General features: G+C 31.1%; 1 protein-coding gene across 1 annotated transcript in view; it reads left to right on the top strand.

The window, feature by feature from the left end:
- LOC145314871 (putative receptor-type tyrosine-protein phosphatase mosPTP-1) overlaps window positions 1-17,637 on the top strand; it is a 122,417-nt gene that overhangs the window by 85,469 nt on the left and 19,311 nt on the right. Inside the window, exons 18-20 of the mRNA XM_080154950.1 lie at window positions 756-882; window positions 12,038-12,170; window positions 14,002-14,114. Coding sequence (XP_080011076.1) covers window positions 756-882; window positions 12,038-12,170; window positions 14,002-14,114 — 373 coding nt within the window. The remainder of the gene's footprint in view (window positions 1-755; window positions 883-12,037; window positions 12,171-14,001; window positions 14,115-17,637) is intronic.

The following is a 17,637-nucleotide window of genomic DNA, read 5'->3' as shown; positions in this document are numbered from 1 at the left end:
GAATAAAAATTCTGAAAACCATTTGGTTTGTTGTCTTAATGGACTTGCATATAAAATCATCTTTAAATTAAACGATTAATTTATGCATTAATTGTTTAATTTTATTATTAAGACAAAAAAAACAGTGATTTTCTCTTGCTTTTTCCCCTTTCCAGATTTTTTACACCTATTTGTGTAAATTTTTGTAATGTTTTAATTAAGCGAAGAGTGTTATAATGAAAAACAGATCGCCTTTTCATACAATTTCATGAATGGAATACTTTTCTGAGCGAGAGGGTACAATGGGCTGTTTATTACACTAGTCCCCAAAGTTTTATATTATATTTATATATATAACAACTTTATCGGCCATTGTCTTATCCCTGTAGATCCCTTAATACTTTTCATAATATCAATACATGTTGAATGAAATAAAGGAGAAGTCTCATGTCCTGAATATGTCTCATATTTATTCATTTCTTATTATTTATTCATAACAAATTCTTTTTTTTATGCATTTTTTTTGTAGAGTATTGCAAACATATTTGCTGTACCTTTTAGATATTACAAAAAATATTACTAGCACACTATACTAAAGCAATAACACGTGTAGAGTGCAAGAACACAAAAAAATTAAAAGTATTCAAAAAAATTATAAAAAAAAACTTTAATAGATAAACAAGTGTAAACCTATATTTCAATTACGGTGTCAAAAATCAGTTTTAATCACTGCAACTGCAAGATAAATATTTGTTTTAATAATCAAAATATTTCAGACGGTACTGGAGTGAATCGTACTACTACCTAGAGGATGGTATCGGCACCTCCAGCTGTTCCGTATCTGCCCCTGACTGGGATATTAACAACTCTGTACCTGCCCACCTCTTCATTCAGTATGTACAGGTAGGATCACCGTATGTTTGTGGGCCACTTTTAGTTGGAGAGAAATTGCATGCTGACAAATTTGCTTTTAGTGTCTCAAAACCCTAACGTTTCAGTAAGAATTATAAGAACCCGCGGCATTGGTGAAACTGAAATTGGCGAAAGCTCTTCATTATTAATTTGTTAGAACTGGTACCTAATGATGCTATGTATGGCAGGTGTAACTAGTATTAAGCGTAGAGGGATTATCTTGGCCTTTAACCCATTACCATGTACAGTTGGGACTTCCAGAGAGAAGTCGTGCAATGAAAGGGTTACTTGTCTGTTGGGCATTACTTAAACTCTTAAAAATAAAAAATTTCAGTTATTCAAAATCCCAATTAATATTTTTAGAAAGAATAAATTCTAAGTTGAACAGGTTTTGAATATGTCTCCCTTGACAATTCTCACTTAGAGGAAAAAATTGTGAATAAAACTTTGTAATTTATGGTTTTAAAACAGTTTTATTTGAATTTATTATTTTATATTGCAGATATTTCTAACTTAATTTGTGTAAAAACTTTTATTTTCACATCAATTTAGATTATTTATAACAAAAAATTTATTCTTTTTTCATATCAAGAAAAAAAAAAAAAAGTTCCTTCTATGGTAGCCATGCCTTTGGTTAATTTGTAAGATCCTATTTATACATTTTAGTTGTTATAATATAAAGGAATTAATAGACTGTAGGCTAAAAGATTTTTAAGAGACGTTATTTTAATAGCAATTTTTATAAATATACCATTTAGTTGAATTTCACCATTAAAAACTATCTCTTAGATTTTGGATGAAGAATAAATCTTGATTCGGGGGTACAAAGTATAGGACCAACTATATTTATCTCAATTTCCCATTCCTTAATATCACTGAACCTATATTATAAACATGGATTCTAAAGTTTTAAGTATCGTCTGAATGCACCTCTTGATTTAATTAATACTTAATCTAAATGGTATTATAAAGACAAATAATAATTATTCTATGTTAAACAAATAGATTTGACTATAAGAGAGTTTTATGTTAGACAACTAATGGCAGACAAAACTCAAAAAGAAAACAGCATGACTTTTTATGTAATACTATTGGCTACCCACCCCAAAAAAGAGGCTGTTAGGGGGCAATCGGGAGGAGGTGGAGGGAAAAAAATTAATGTGTTTTTTTCCAGGGGCGATTTCTCTTGGAAAAGTAGAGGTACCCTCCCTCAAAATGGTTATAAACCTTTCCTGGACCTAAATTAAGCTTCACTGTAAAGGATAACAACATCTTTCGAGCGGTCAGCGAGATCCTTCGGTACAAACACATAGAGACAGAACCAAGTATTAATTAAAATATAATGAATAACTGAAATTAAAAACTGAAAGAAATTGTTTAACTTAGTATTAAGTAACTGACAGACTAATTTATAAATAATACTGTAGCTTTGCTCCTTTAAATTATCCCTATTTAATCAATTTTGGAACATCTTTCATATAAGCAAACACTAATCTTAGTTAAACCTCTTGATAATAGAGAGAGAATACTCAATTACATAATGTTCATTTACACAATGTAAGTTTAAATTCATTTTAATTTTAAATTTACATTATTATCTTAAGCTAAAGATAGATTAGAGCAACTGGATTTTTAGCATAGAAAATACTTTTAGCTGTGTTGAACAAGGATGAAAGCGCATAGGGAAAGGGTTTTTTAGAGCATATATTATTTAGAAAAGAGATATATTGGCATGCATGCAAAGATAAGTAGAGTAAGCTTTGCGTTACAGAGAAACAGACAAGGCCACTTATAAAGTAGATTTGAATCTTAGAACGTCTACAAATATATAGTCAAAGTAAAAAATGCAAGCATAATTTTTAAGGACAATTACGTGCAATAGAAGCGAAACTGTTTCCTTTTTCTCCACTTCTGGTTTTCGTTGTCTCTACTTTTATGGCTTTTCCTATTCTATGACCCGCTACATTTGGTTTTATTCACCCTGGTTTTTTTCATCTTTGTATTTAGGTTGATTATCTGATGCAACTTTATAAATAATTTATCATTTTTCATATATTTTTACAAAACAGACAATTTTCAAAATGACAGAGACAAAATAAAATTGTTATCTAGAAATGTTACTTGTGAAAAGCATGATTATGCGTCCAGAGTCCTACTGACAACTAACTAAAAAATATGCACTTTGTTTTAAAAAGTCTTTGATATAAATTTGGTTGTATTTATTACACCTATAGTTTGTTTGGATTTATGTGTTTGTGTGTGTGTGCGTGTGTGAGTGTGTGTGTGTGTGCGTGTGTGAGTGTGTGTGTGAGTGTGTGTCTGCAGTTTTTCTACCGGGTAAAGAATGCTAAATATTTTTATATTCTCTTTTTATAAGGTTGAGCCTAGTTTTTTTTGCACATCATAACTGCAAATATTTGCTAGGGTTTTATGCAATTGTGTTTTTGACTTTAGGGAAGCTTTTGACTTGTACAAATAAACATATTTTTGTAATGTAGTACGGTTGTATGTGTGTGTATAATAAGATATTTTAAGAGGCTAATCTGATATGTTTATGGTAGTCTTGGTTAGTTCAGGGCAGGTTTTTGGCTATTTGATACATGGTGATAATTAAAAATATATAAGCACACACAAAAAAATTTAAACTTTTACAAAAATATAAATTTAAAGAAAAGAAAAGAAAGAAGGTTATGAGGTAAGAAAAACATCTGTAAATGGAGGATTTTTAGTAAACAATAGAAAAATTCTTTCAAATAAATATATTTTGAAAAATAAAAAATCAATATTAGATAAAAATTCTGTAAAATTTTCAATGTAAAGTATAGTGAGATAAAACCAGTAAATTATCTATTTTTAAAAGCGAAGCTTTTCTATAATTAGGGTCGGTCCGTCCGTACGTCCGTCCGTCCGTCCGTCCGAGATAGTTAGATTTTATTCGTTAATTTAAGCATGTTAGAATTGTCCTATCGATTTCAAACTTTGCATGGTGATTTCTGTAGTAGTTAGGTACGATTTAGAAAGCGTAGCAACTCTATAATCATTACCAAAATGTCCGTACGTCCATTTTAAACATGTTGATTTTTCTACTTTTTTAACAACAAATTTTTATATGATCTAATTATCCGTTTGATCTGATATTTGGTATATTGATTCCTGGGACAACAAAGAACAATATTTTAAGCGAAGCAACTCTATAATCAAGCCCTAAAGATGTAAGTATGTCCATAAACATTATCCTGTATCAAGCAGTTTTTCAACAAATTTACTTACAATTTTGCTTCGAAGCTTATACTTTTATATTCTGATTATTCAGTTCAGACACTATACAAGTATTAATGTCCTTTGTCCTACCGTTTCAGTGCTTCGCTTTTATGGATGTTGTCATCCTTGTTAAAAGTAAAGCATTTTTACATTTAGGTTCTGTACGCACGAACATTAAGGATAGTTCTTTTCGTTAAGTTAATTTTTTTTTATTTGGTAGTGGTGATTCTTTTGCTGATTAGGCATGATGATATAAGCAAAGCATATATATGATATTAATCAAGTCTTAAATATTTGTAATTGTGTGGCATATTAAGGTCGTTTGTTTGTTCAGGCTTTTCAATATTTAAAGCCCCGTCCAATTAAAAAAAATTAAGTTTGTTTGGTCAACTAATATGTTGGTTGAGCTTTGTGTTTATGGATATTGTCATCCTTTTTAATTTGGCTAAAACACAAACAAAATTTATGGCACCTTGAAATTTTCTCACTAAAATACATTATATATATAAGTTTGCAAGATACGGGTTATTCATTCTTGGAATATTTTGTTGCTTGCTATCTCAAGAACGGTATAGTATGTCTTTTATAAAAGGTTTATGTTTAGAGTGTTTTTTTTTTATATTTTGGCAATATCGGAATTCCATCTAAGGGACCAAAAACCTAGAATTATGAGAAAAACCTAAACTAAACTATCTCATGACTTTTTTAACAATATCTCGCGAGGGTTCACTTAAATGCTGAAAATGAACTAGTATTGGTAAAAAAATCCCCAGGAAAAAGATTATCTAAGAACCAAATTGTTCTAAGCAAACAAAAAATAATAAAAAGTCTGAGAAATGTTTAAAATATCTTTGGTAGGAAACCGAAACTTTCACTTTCTAAATTTAAACCCATTTACAAATATAAGACCGTTACTTAAAAATTTATAGTAAAGAAAACTTATCATTATTAAGTTTAACAAACATTTTTTAAAACAAAATAAATAGGACATGTAAATATGTTAGGGGGACAGAGGGGAATTTAATCTACAAATTTTTGAAAGAGTTAATATTTAAGATTGAAATGCTTTTTGAATTATTCTAACAACTCCTAGAAAGAAAAAAAGAAAATATAATCAGCAAATATTTTTTTTACATTTTAAAGTATCTGACTATTATTATGAATTATGATGTTTGGGGCCTAAATGACATTTTTCTTGAGTGTCAGCGGAAACCAAAAATTATACATTATGTATCAAATATGTTCCTACATTATCAAATAATTTTTATTTTACATTAGCATAATTTTGTGTCTTTTAATTTTGTTTTATACTTCATATTTTTAAATCTAACTTTTTATGGAGGAAGATATAACCTTTGTTTATATATTCCCACAAGACATTTCAAACGGGCATACAGACGAACATGTCAAATTATATAGTAGCTTCTACTAAAAGGAAGGAATGCTAATTTAACATTAACTAATTTTTTTCATTATTTTGTTTGAATGTGCACCAAAAATAAATTATACATAGGAGGCAAACCTAATCTTTTTTTTATTTCCTTCCTTTTATATAATTTAGACAATACAATATTTTTTTAGCTAGCTAATGATAATTAAGCTGTTGTTAACATTGATGGATAAAGAATTCACATAAAAATAAGCCAATCAAACACTTTTAGATTTTTAAGAACTACCCGAACTTCGAAATAATATCTTTTAATCGTATTTTTGTAAGCATTGTTTTAGAATAAACTAACTGGCGATATAATTTACATATAAGTTGAGATGAATTGCCAGATTTGGCCAGGTATTTTGTGAGATGGGACAGTGGACGATAAATTTATGTACACATAATTTTGGTGGAAAACTTTAGAAAGAATTTTACGCCACCCCCTAGCAAACTCTGAGAACGCCACTGCATTACAATGATATAAGAAGACAAATGCATTGATTAAAACTATAACTTTTAAGCTTAAATAGTATATTATTAACCACTAAATATTTAATACAAGAATTATGCCGACATAATTCTCCAAGTGAAAGTAAGAATGATATAATGTGTCTCAGATTGTAACTAAGTATGCCAAAAAACTACACTGACAATATCTTTGTCTGTAGTACTCAGAGACACGGGGAAAGTTAAATAGAGAAGAAAAAAAACTTTTATTGAGAGATTGACTCGAATCTGGGCTCAAAATGCATTGTTAATATTTTATGTTGTGTTTAAGACTTCTTTTAATAAATAGTAAATGCAACCATGTAAGATGCGTGGATAACACATTTTTTAATAGCTAGTGCCTTTGACAAAGATTGTTTAACGAAATTCTTTATCTTTAATGAATTAATACCTTTTAACAATTTGTTATGTAATTGTCCTGAATTGATATTATGACAATAGTAATTATTAGACTATGCCATATGAATAAGATCAACAAATCTATCTGTGTTTTATATTAAAGATAACAATGTTAATTTTTAAGTAATTTATTTTCTATTGAGATATCTCTTTCTTCCTGAATAGATATACATATTGAATATCAGTGAAAAAGACAAAATACAAAAATATATTCTATAATTGTATTATTAAGGAATATAATAATGTATGTAGTTATTTCTTTACTTCTTATATTATTTATAACACGCAGTGCATGTTCTATAAAGTTCCTTTTACTTTTTAATAAAATACATCCTTTTAAAAGAATATTTAAAAATTTGAATTTTGCTAAATTTGTTTTTTTTCATCTAGGAGCTCTGAATTCTAAGGTAAAAAAAGGCAAAAACAGCCTAGAACCATTCCAAGACTTAATTCTTACAGTAAAATAGCTTAAAACCAGCCTAGGATCTATGTCAAACTTACCTACAAATTATTTCAGTAGTTAACATTATCTTAAGCTACAGACAAAAAAAAATCTTTACGCTATAATAGGAATTATTATAAATCTTAACTAAATTGTCTACGCCTAGCTGTATTTCTATGAGCCTTAACATTATTGTTTATTGTTATCTAGCTCTATAGAACATAATTTCTTAATTAGATAACTCTAGACTGATAAAAAGTTATATAAATATTAAAAATATATGTATTTTGTTAATTACTACCTAATATATATTAATGCGAAATAATTAAGAATATTTGGTTATACTTATATGTATATAACTTTTTAGTGCAGCTACATTTGTTCTTGAAATACTAGAAATTGTGTTTTTAGCTTTTATGTGTCTGTCTTCATACAATAAACAATCTACATACAACATATATGAAACTATCATATTAGTTTATTTATTTTTTTTTCGACCATATAAAAAAGGATGACAAGATGTTAATGTGGCATAGTGAATAAAATAAAATAAACAAATAAAAATCATTAGGTGTTTGAGGTTAGGGGGATGGCAACGGCTTTTGTAATTAATTCATAAAGCTTTACATCTAAAGATTTATTCTTATTGAGCCGTTAAATGTTTGAAAGAAATTATAGAAGAATAGTTTTACACAAAAAAAATCAATTACCGACATACAGACAGACAAGATTGTAGATGAGCTACTCTTCCATCTAAAGATACAAGTCTTATTGTGTCGTAAAATGTCTGGCAATTATTTGAGAGCTTGTAAAAAGGAAAAATATGAAAATATAATTTTCTGTGTTTTGATATGCTTCTTGCTCTTATTTTTGCTTCTGTTGGTCTTGTATGGAAAAAGCCAATTATATTATGCAAGCTAGTGTCTTTGGCCCTGGCCATTTGTTACTTTAATCAAAGATTGTAGAGGGGAGAAACCCACACAATATTTTTTTTTCTTTGTCAAATAGCTACAAACCCTCCTTGGCCAATGCAAAACTGAAAACCTGAAAATTGTAGAACGATAGATTCAGCCGTTTCGAGATCATATCGGGTATAAACATACAGATTAACAAAAAAAACGTCCTGTTAATTCAGTATTTATAATTAATTTATTTATAATAGCTACTCTGTAATACACTTTGTCTGTCTGTTCAAACATCACGGTGCACATGAAATGCAGTTTTTTTCAACTGCTATACAAGATTTACGGATGATTTTTTTGTGAATGTTCCATTTACCAATGAGCATTCAGTATATAATTTACTCGGTCCGTTTGTCTGTCAGTTATGCCACAAAATATAAATATTAAAAACATATATGAAACCAAACATCTGCTTCGCTACTTATTGATGATGTCAACCTTGTATATTTTCTTTGTCTTTGTTTTATATACTTTGCTATGTTTCTTTTTACCAAAAATTTTTACAAAGGGAGAGGTCATTTTCTAGTAAATCCCGTAAAGGTGTGTGTTATAAGGCCTAAAAATAGTAGTAGAACGATAAGGTGCTCTAGATATATGTATTCTAGGGTTGGGCCGGATATCCGGTGTGGCCGGATATCCGGCCGGATATCCGGCCATTTTCAATATCCGGCCGGATACCGGATATTGAAACTATCCGGCCGGATATCCGGCAATATAATCTTTTATATTTTGCAACAAAAATCTCTGTTTTTTTTAATCTTAAATGGCTGTAATTTTCTTATTATTGAAGCTAGAAGAAAATTTTTTTCTGAATATGTTTATCTTTATGTAAATTATATATTAGAAATCTCAAAACATAAATTTTGGCGGTGGCAGCAGTACTTGGCAGCTGCCAGCCGCAAACCGAAGGTTGGCAGGTAAACGGCAACGGATTTTATGAAATTGTAATAAGTCATGAAGATATATAAAAAAGCCTAAGTTTAAAATTTGAAATCTTCAAGTAAAAAGTTGCGGTCACAGAAACCGTTTAAAGATTTCTGGAGACCTGGAGGTTCAGAACTTGCAGGATTATACCTGGAACCTGAAATCGACTTGAACATCTATTGAGGATGTACGACTATAGGATATTTTAGTATTAGATAACATGAAATGCTTTGTTTAAGTAAAAAAATATTTTTACTTTTTACCTGAATGACCTTACCAGATTTGCTGGCATCCTGTGCCCGCCAGGAAGGAGGTATTAAAAATTTTCAACTCTTAGTTAAGTTTCATACCCACATTTCGAAAGTCACTCAGTTGTAGCCCTCTACCTTTTATACAGGGGTTAGGGGTTGATATTACATATTGAGGGTAGCAATAGTTAATTAGATTTATTTGCTATGGAGATTTAATAGTTACTTAATTTTTAAGTTTTTACCTTAATTTTATCCTATTATATAAAGTAGTAAGCTTTTTTTTGTCTGTAGCGAAGGATCTCGCTAACTGATTAACCGATATGGTTCGATATGGTTCTTCTTTTTAGGTCCCAGGGTGGTTTTAGTCCGTTTAATTTTTATAAAAAAGTCGTGGTAAGGTTTTAAGTTATTTTTCTGCACTTTCATGTCCTTTCTAATATCCCTAGATACTAGGGACGCAGCCGCTAGTATAATATAAAACACCAGTTTATGAAGAATTTTTTTTGCGGGTATAGTCCCTTTCGTGGCAACGCCCCTTAAGGAGCGATTATTCGTATTTTCACAGTAGCTTTCCTCCTATTTCTAGTCCCTCGCAGGGGACTCTAACCTTGCGGGGCCAATTGCCTAGCCCTGCGGGGCAATCACCTAACCTAATCTAAAATAACTTATTAAAAGCAATTTTGAAAATACAACGAATCGCCCCTTAAGGTGCGTTGCTACGAAAGGGACTATATCCTTTTTTGATACTTTAATATGAAGTAATTTGGCCGGTTATCCGGCCGGATATCCGGTAATTTGGCCGGATAACCGGATATCCGGCGTTGGCCGGATATCCGGCCGGATACCGGATATCCGGCATTTGAAATCAGCCGGATATCCGGTATCCGGTATCCGGCCAAAAAACTATCCGGCCCAACCCTAATGTATTCCCTATTGAATAGAACAATAGGGAAATTTTTTTTTTTTTTTTGATAACCGTACCTGGATTATCTAAAAAAAATACGAAATTTCTATCAAACGCTTTGTTTGGCTCAAACTGACAAAAATTTTAAAAAAATATAATTATAATAATAATGTTTTCTATAGGTACAAGGTAAAAGTTAAGAACAATCTATACCATTAAACAAAGGAAGAAGTCATTCTTTACAGGTTGATTTATTATAATTATATTTTTTTTATTTGTGTCAGTTTGAGCCAAACAAAGCGTTTGATAGAAATTTCAGATATTCCAGGTACGGTTATCAAAAAAAAAAAAAAAATTTCTTCCCTATTGTTCTATTCAATAGGAAATAAAAATATATAGAGCACCTTATCGTTCTACTACTATTTTTAGGCCTTATAACACACACCTTTACGGGATTTACTAGAAAATGACCTCTCCCTTTCTCAACAATTGCCCCAAAATATCCTAAATATAGAGAAACTTCATTTATCTTGCTTAATGAAATTAGCTGCTATATAATACAGAGATATTGGGGATAGGTTAACTAGAAATATACAATGTGTTGTTTACCTAAAAACAAAAAGATGTTTTTGATAAAATAATTTTTATATATTGCTATCTGGTATTTTTATATAAAGGGGTTGGTTTTCCTTATTATTGATATTGAGAAAATGTTATATGCATTTATTTTTAAATTTTGATGCAATATCCTTGTGTATATAAGGATTGTCTCCTTTTGTGCCATGGTAATGGGTAGCTAGGTTGATAATGGGGAGCTGAGAGAAAATGCATTTTTAAATTCTAATAGTTTTTGGTAATATATTAAGGTAGACCAAAAAAGTCCTGATATAAATATTATTTCTAAATTTGTTGACAAATTCATTAATTAAATTTTCACTTTCATGTAGACAATTAATTAATAACAATTGATAACTTTATGACTTTAACCTTATTCCTAAAATAGCCATAAGCTTTCCAAATAGTTTTATGGCTGTTTAAAAGATATTTTTGTTTAAATAAAAATCTTATTTTTTTGATTCAATACAGCTTTTAATAACTATCCTAGATCTTTTACTTTGCAATAGTTTGCGCTGAATGTGCAAATGTGAGTGGGTATGAGTGTGTGTGTGTGTGGGAGGGGGTGTGTATGTTTAGGTATGTGTGTTTGTGTGTAGCTGGCAAATTGAACCTGTAGAGAGATAATAATATTTTGTTCAGTGGATTAGCACCAGATTAACACAAATGGAATTCAGAGGATTGCAATTTTAGAACAAATTTTCTCTTAAAAACTTTAAGCCGAGGACATCGGAATAACCTCCCTAAAAATATTGATTATAGAATACACCAAAGCTCCAGAAAAGGGAACTCCACCCGCAGGGGCTGGAGGCATGTTGGATTCATTAAAATAAATTAAAGTGTTATGAAATTCCTTCCAAATTGAATTATTATTGTGCCTAAGCCTAGTTTGGTTCCTAAAATTCTTAAATCGAGGCCATGACATTTAAAGACATTGGTAGTTGTTTATATGGCATAACAGATTTATTCCATCAGATATCTATCATATTAACTTTAAAATCAAAACATCACATCTGTAAGGGGGCATTTTTACATTTCTTTAAATGTTAATGGGAAACTAACCAATTTTCTTCTATATTCAGTTAAGCAGGAAAATCTTTTAAATGCATGTTCTATGTTTAAAATGATAAAACTACATGCTATAGAGGGTAAATAAAAATACATTTATATTGTTTTTAATTTCTTGGGGGGTAACTTTTTTTTGCAATAACAAATATTTATGTTTCTCATATGCTGACAATAGTTTTCTCATGAAAATATGACAGGTGTCGTAGATTAATAAACCAAAATGAAAGTAACCCAGTCATGTACCAATTTGATCATTGTTAAGCCTTGAATAAAATCGGGAAATAAGAAAGTTCTGATAAATTATAAGAAAACAATGAAACACACCAAAAGAGCAACTAATTTAATACCTTTATTATTCTAATCCATATTTTTTTTATTTAGAAGCTGAGAAACACAAATTTCACTGATGAGTTTTGTGAACTGAATGCAGAGCAAAGCTGTAAGCCAAGTACTGCACTCATAGCCTCTCTGCCCTGCAACAAGGAGAAGAATAGATACAATAATGTTCTTGCATGTAAGTCATTTTTATTCAAAATATTCAAAAAAAATATTCAATTTCTTGTAAAATAGTAGCCTTTATCCCATATAATAAGAACAAGTTGCTTCTCACCTAGCCTCAGGGGCTTTTTTCCTAAAAATTAAGGGAGAATTTTAAAAATTTTGTTCATTTTTTTTAGATATTTTCTGTATTTATAACTTTTTAAAAAGCTTTATAACTTATTATATAACTTTTTGACTTATTGGGGCTTTTTTTGGGGGGGGGGATTTTTTATTTTAGGGGGGTTTGTGCGTGTCCCACCCCCCAAGAAAATGGCTTAAAACCACCACAGGACCAATAGGTATATACCCTGAAGAGTAGAATCCAATCGGTTCTTTGGTTACCGAGATCTTAAGCTTCAGACGGACGGACAGACGGACGGACAGACGGACGGACAGACATCATTCTACTTTGTATTACAGATTAGATATAGTTTTAACAACAACAAAAGAAATTTTACTAATAAATCATCAAAATAATCTAAAATACATAATAAGCAGCAATTTCTTGATCAAAAACTGTAATACAATGTTATTAATGTTATATACTACTTTATCTAATATGGAATATTTGTTCTTATGTAGGTATATAATCCATTGTGCAAAATGATTCAGACTTTTAATTAAATTGAAGTTAAATATGATTGATATGAAAAACTTTCATAATACATATTATGTTGATTGATGTGTGTATTAATATAAAAAAAAAAACAGTACACATATTAATATATAAATATGTTTTTGTATCTATATAATCTAATTATAAATATAGAATCTCTCAAGATGCATTTTTTATTATTTATCCTTGATTAGAGTAAGCATAAGAACATAATACATTTACTTGTCTCTCTTCTTAGCATAAAGCATTACACATTAATACTTAATTCATTACCATATACTCTGGGTCTGTCTTAGACACAAATATTGTAATTAGGTTAGTATACATAAAAAGCATTAATGATTTGGGAATATTTTTGGTATAGGCATAATGAATTAAAAGAATTGTGCCTTTTTTATCTGATAAAGAATGTAATTTTATATAACTTGCAGTCTGAATGTAATTGAATACAATAAACTGTTAGTTTTTTTTAAAGTTTTCTGGAATAAAATATCATTCAAAGAATGCATGGATTTCTTTTGGGTTGTCTGAAAAATTCAAATTATTTTGTTCTGTAAAAGAAGGAAAATGATAAATTTATCTATCAGTTCTGATAGGTTTTTATATTTTTTCCTCATAATCAAATTTAAATTCAGATTGCAAAAGTATAGTCTAGTTAAAACCCCTCTGTTATTTTTGAAAAACCAAGAATATATCAAATATTTTGTCAATCTTTCTTGCATATTAAGTGATTGTTGCTCTAATGAATTAGGTCTTTTTTTTTATTTAGATGACAGCAGTCCAGTCTGATATTTAACCTTAATTTTAACAAAAAAAAAAATATGTCGGTTGGTTTCATCCAATTGAAACCCCTGTTAAAGTAAATAACTGTCCCTTATTTCTAACATAAAAGTCAGATGTTCCTCTATTCTAATATGTCTACACTGTAATTAGATTACATATGTCAGTCACTTTATTATAACAAGTATTTTTATTGTTTAGATTACAAAGGTTTAGTCCTGTTGAAACTCCTGTTTGGGCAGAAAGACTATTATGTTATTTGAACTTTTATTCTTATACCTCTATTATATATAGGGCAGAAGGTCTATAATTGTCAGTTGTCCTTCTATTCTAATACGTCTATTAGTTATTTAGATAATTAAAATACATATATATATCACTTTATTATAGTATTTCTTATTTTGTTTAGATGACAACAGTTTGGTCCAGTTAAAACCCTTGTTGGGTCAAAAGGACTGTGAATATATCAATGCCAATTACATAGATGGTTTTCAGAGAGGCCGGGCATACATTGCGACACAGGTATATTCATTTTAGTCAGGGATATGGGGATAGGTTAATTGGGGGGAAATCTTTTTCAGGGCCAAATAAAAAATCTTTTAAAATTTGCTTTTTTGCTCTTACTACATAGTATTTTGAAATTGAAACATGACAAGAAAAGTAATACGTTTTGTCTCAAGAATAATTGTTTTTTCCAGATAAAATAAATCTCAATACATTTAAACACTTGTTTTAGTAGGATAGTTTTATCTTTCATTTATATATTCCTTACTCCTACATCGTACTAGATACACATACATACATACAATTACACTGCTTTAGAAGATACTCATACATTTAGTTTTATTTGCAAATTTCAAATATTATCTTTGATAGGTTACATTATTTGATTGAAAAGCACAGAAGTAATATTAAAAGTCTTATGAAATTAAAAATGAAATTATGCTGTTTGTCAATAAGAAATTAATGTTATTGCTCATTATAATATGGTCTGTTAAGCTTGTGGAGAAAAACTGCATAGAGATTGTAAACTTTGTAGAGACTGTATAGATAAGGATAATTTAGTTTCCAACATATGGACACTAAGTATACTTACGTAGTAGCTTCACTATTAGAAATAGAGGAATCTTGGGTTGCTGGAGGGGGGGAAGGGGGGGGGAGGGTGTATTTTTTTCTTGAGGGTGGAGGGGGTATCACTGTACCAATGTAAAACTTCCCTGAAAATTAGGAAATAATAAGAACTGCCGTTTAAGAGATTTATATACATACCAACTGACAGATATCCCATTACTTTAGTAGTATATAGGATAGACTACAAAGGAATTTTCGATCATTGAGTAGAACTTTTAAAGTTTCGTAGTGTCCTCTAAAGAAGCATCTAATATCTTAAAAAGTGAATGTATAATGTCAACATCATAGGCGTGCACAGGAATAGTGGTGTTCAAACAAGGACGATTACTTCCAATATTAAACCTCCCTTTGATTAGCAAGCACAACATGTTGTGAAGCAACCTAACATATTAGTAAATATTCCTAACCGGGATTATGTTGGTTTTTTCTTTCCACCTGGTTTTGCCTTAGGATTATCTTTATTATTTATTAATCTGCAAAACCAAATATAAGAATAATTGCGAATTTGTAAAAATTCCAGCAGACAAACTGACAGACCAAAAAAGTATGTGTGTGTGTGTTGGTGGGTAAGTTTGTGTGTTTGTGTGTGTGAGTCTACATGTCCAAGATGAATTTACATTTTGGTGACAACTACACATAACTTATTGTGGAAATAGAATTTCTAAGAGTGTCCAAAACTTATTGGAGCTTTCTTTTTCATATAGGTATCACGATTGTTTTTTTTTTCAATGTAATAAATTCAACATGAAATATTAAAATTCCAGTTTGACATAATGTTAATGTGGTAGGGTGAAGCGTTTCAACCCTACAACGCGAGTTGGGTCTAGAAGCCGTGGCGGCAGGGAATACCCGTCTTGCAAGCGCCGTGGGTTCGTATCTGGAGCGGTTGCGGCAGGGAATACCCGTCCTGCAAGCGCCGTGGGTTCGAATCTGGAGTGATGGCGGCAGGGAATACCCGTCCTGCAAGCGCCGTGGGTTCGAATCTGAAGTGGTGGCGGCAGGGAAAACCCGTCCTGCAAGCGCCGTGGGTTCGAATCCTGCTGTCCGTCACAGGTGGTAGGCCTTACTTGTGTGCCAGAGCTTCCCAGCCACACATTGCCTTCTCAGGGAGACCAGCTACGCAGCTGTCCGTCTCGTAGGTTTGGCCTTGGTGTCCTGGGGCTTGTCCCAGCTACACATGCCAATTTAGACTTGATTCTGTAGCCGTACGGGCTAATTTATCCAGTCACCGTGGTCGCGCCCCTAGCGCATCTACCAAGCGGTGCGGAAAACGCCGTCAAACTGGCGCGTTTAGCAGGCCAAAGCTGCCTGCAGCAGGCAAAATGCCTACGTAGTGCGTTCAAATGATGGAAAAGTGGCCTAAAAAGGCCGTCTCTCGGGTCAGTTGGCTTCTTGAAGGCTGCTGGAATGTCGATAGACTGTCTCCTTGCTTGAAAAGGGTCCAATTTCTCGGCCAGGAACACTTCTTGGGTTGGCGGCTGACTGTCCCCTTACTTGCAAAAGGGTCCAATCAGAGATAGAATCGGCTAGTTTAGCAGAGCTCGATTGAAACACGCTGACACCAAATTGTGGTAGGGTGAAGCGTTTCAACCCTACAACGCAAGTTCGATTCAAAAGAGCCCCTTGCCTTTAGGATTCTATCAATAAAGAACTACAAGTAGTTACTGTTAAAGAGATATATTTGAACTGAATACATTTATAATAAGGTTACTAGTTTATATACAAAATAGATGATAAATGGGTTAGGTAGAAAAAGGGTGTGGGGGAGATGGGGCGGAGCCCCATTCAGGTGAGCAGTAGAGTGGTAGGTTCCCGTAAGGGGGAAGGTAGACATCTCCCGGAAAAGGGCAGGTTTGCTGGGGGCATGAAGGGGAGAGGGGCAGCGCCCCTCCCATTATCAGCGGTGTCCAAGTTGACCGCCGCCTCTGATGTGTAGACAATGCCCAGAGAGGGGCTGGATAGAATGGTAATAAGCTGGGATTAGCGCCGGGGTGTGATTTGATAAACACGGAGCATCGCATACTCTAGAAAAGGCTTGTCCGTATGCCGCCTACCACATTAATAAAGCCAGTGTGTGATCAAATTTTAATAGGAAAGTACTTTTTATTATGAAGCTTTAAAAATTAAAATATCAAAATTAAAATAATTAAGGTACATGTACATTTTCACGATACAATTCAGTTGCTCAAAATCTAATGTTTCTATATGAAATAATGTTCAGAAAGTAAACTTTTTTTGGACAGTTACCAAAGTCTTTTTCAAAAATTATAATCTGAATAATGATAATGAAAATTTAAAAATCTTTAAGATTTAGAACTTTATAATAAAATCTCAACTTTGAAACCCTATTTTTTGGTATGTAAAACTATTTTTGTCTTATACTTGGTCAATTTTGACTTATGAAATAGCTAGATGGATAATAGTTTTCTTTCAAGCCTCAAAAAAGTATTATTTTCATTAATTATCTTGTTACACAGCTATATGAAATGATTGTCCTTGTTTATGCCTGCATATGTAATTTATGTATTGTATTTGTACCCAAACATGTCTGATAATACATGTCAATCTGTCATTATTACATTAATTTAATATCATGACATCAAAATAATATTATTATAATTTATTTGGGGTAAAAATTGATTACTAGTTTTTGGTGGATTTAAAAAAATTTTATTTCGGACTTGTGTTCTAAAAAATTTATTTTACATATTCATATATAGGGATCTTAAAGTAAAATACAATAAAAAATACATTGGTATTCATCCCTAATGATTATAAATAAAACTACACCATATGTATTTTAAAAATTATTGGTTGAAATGTTTTAACACACTGGCTTGGAACAAACAAATCCCAATTAAATTAAATTGCTCAAAGCTTTTGAGCCAACGCATAAGATAACGTGGTTATAAAA

This window comes from Acartia tonsa, chromosome 3 (genome assembly GCF_053477335.1).
Source record: "Acartia tonsa isolate MP-2025a chromosome 3, ASM5347733v1, whole genome shotgun sequence".
Taxonomy (NCBI): domain Eukaryota; kingdom Metazoa; phylum Arthropoda; class Copepoda; order Calanoida; family Acartiidae; genus Acartia; species Acartia tonsa.
Note: the sequence above shows the minus strand (reverse complement) of the source record. Positions and strands in the feature narration are given on the sequence as shown.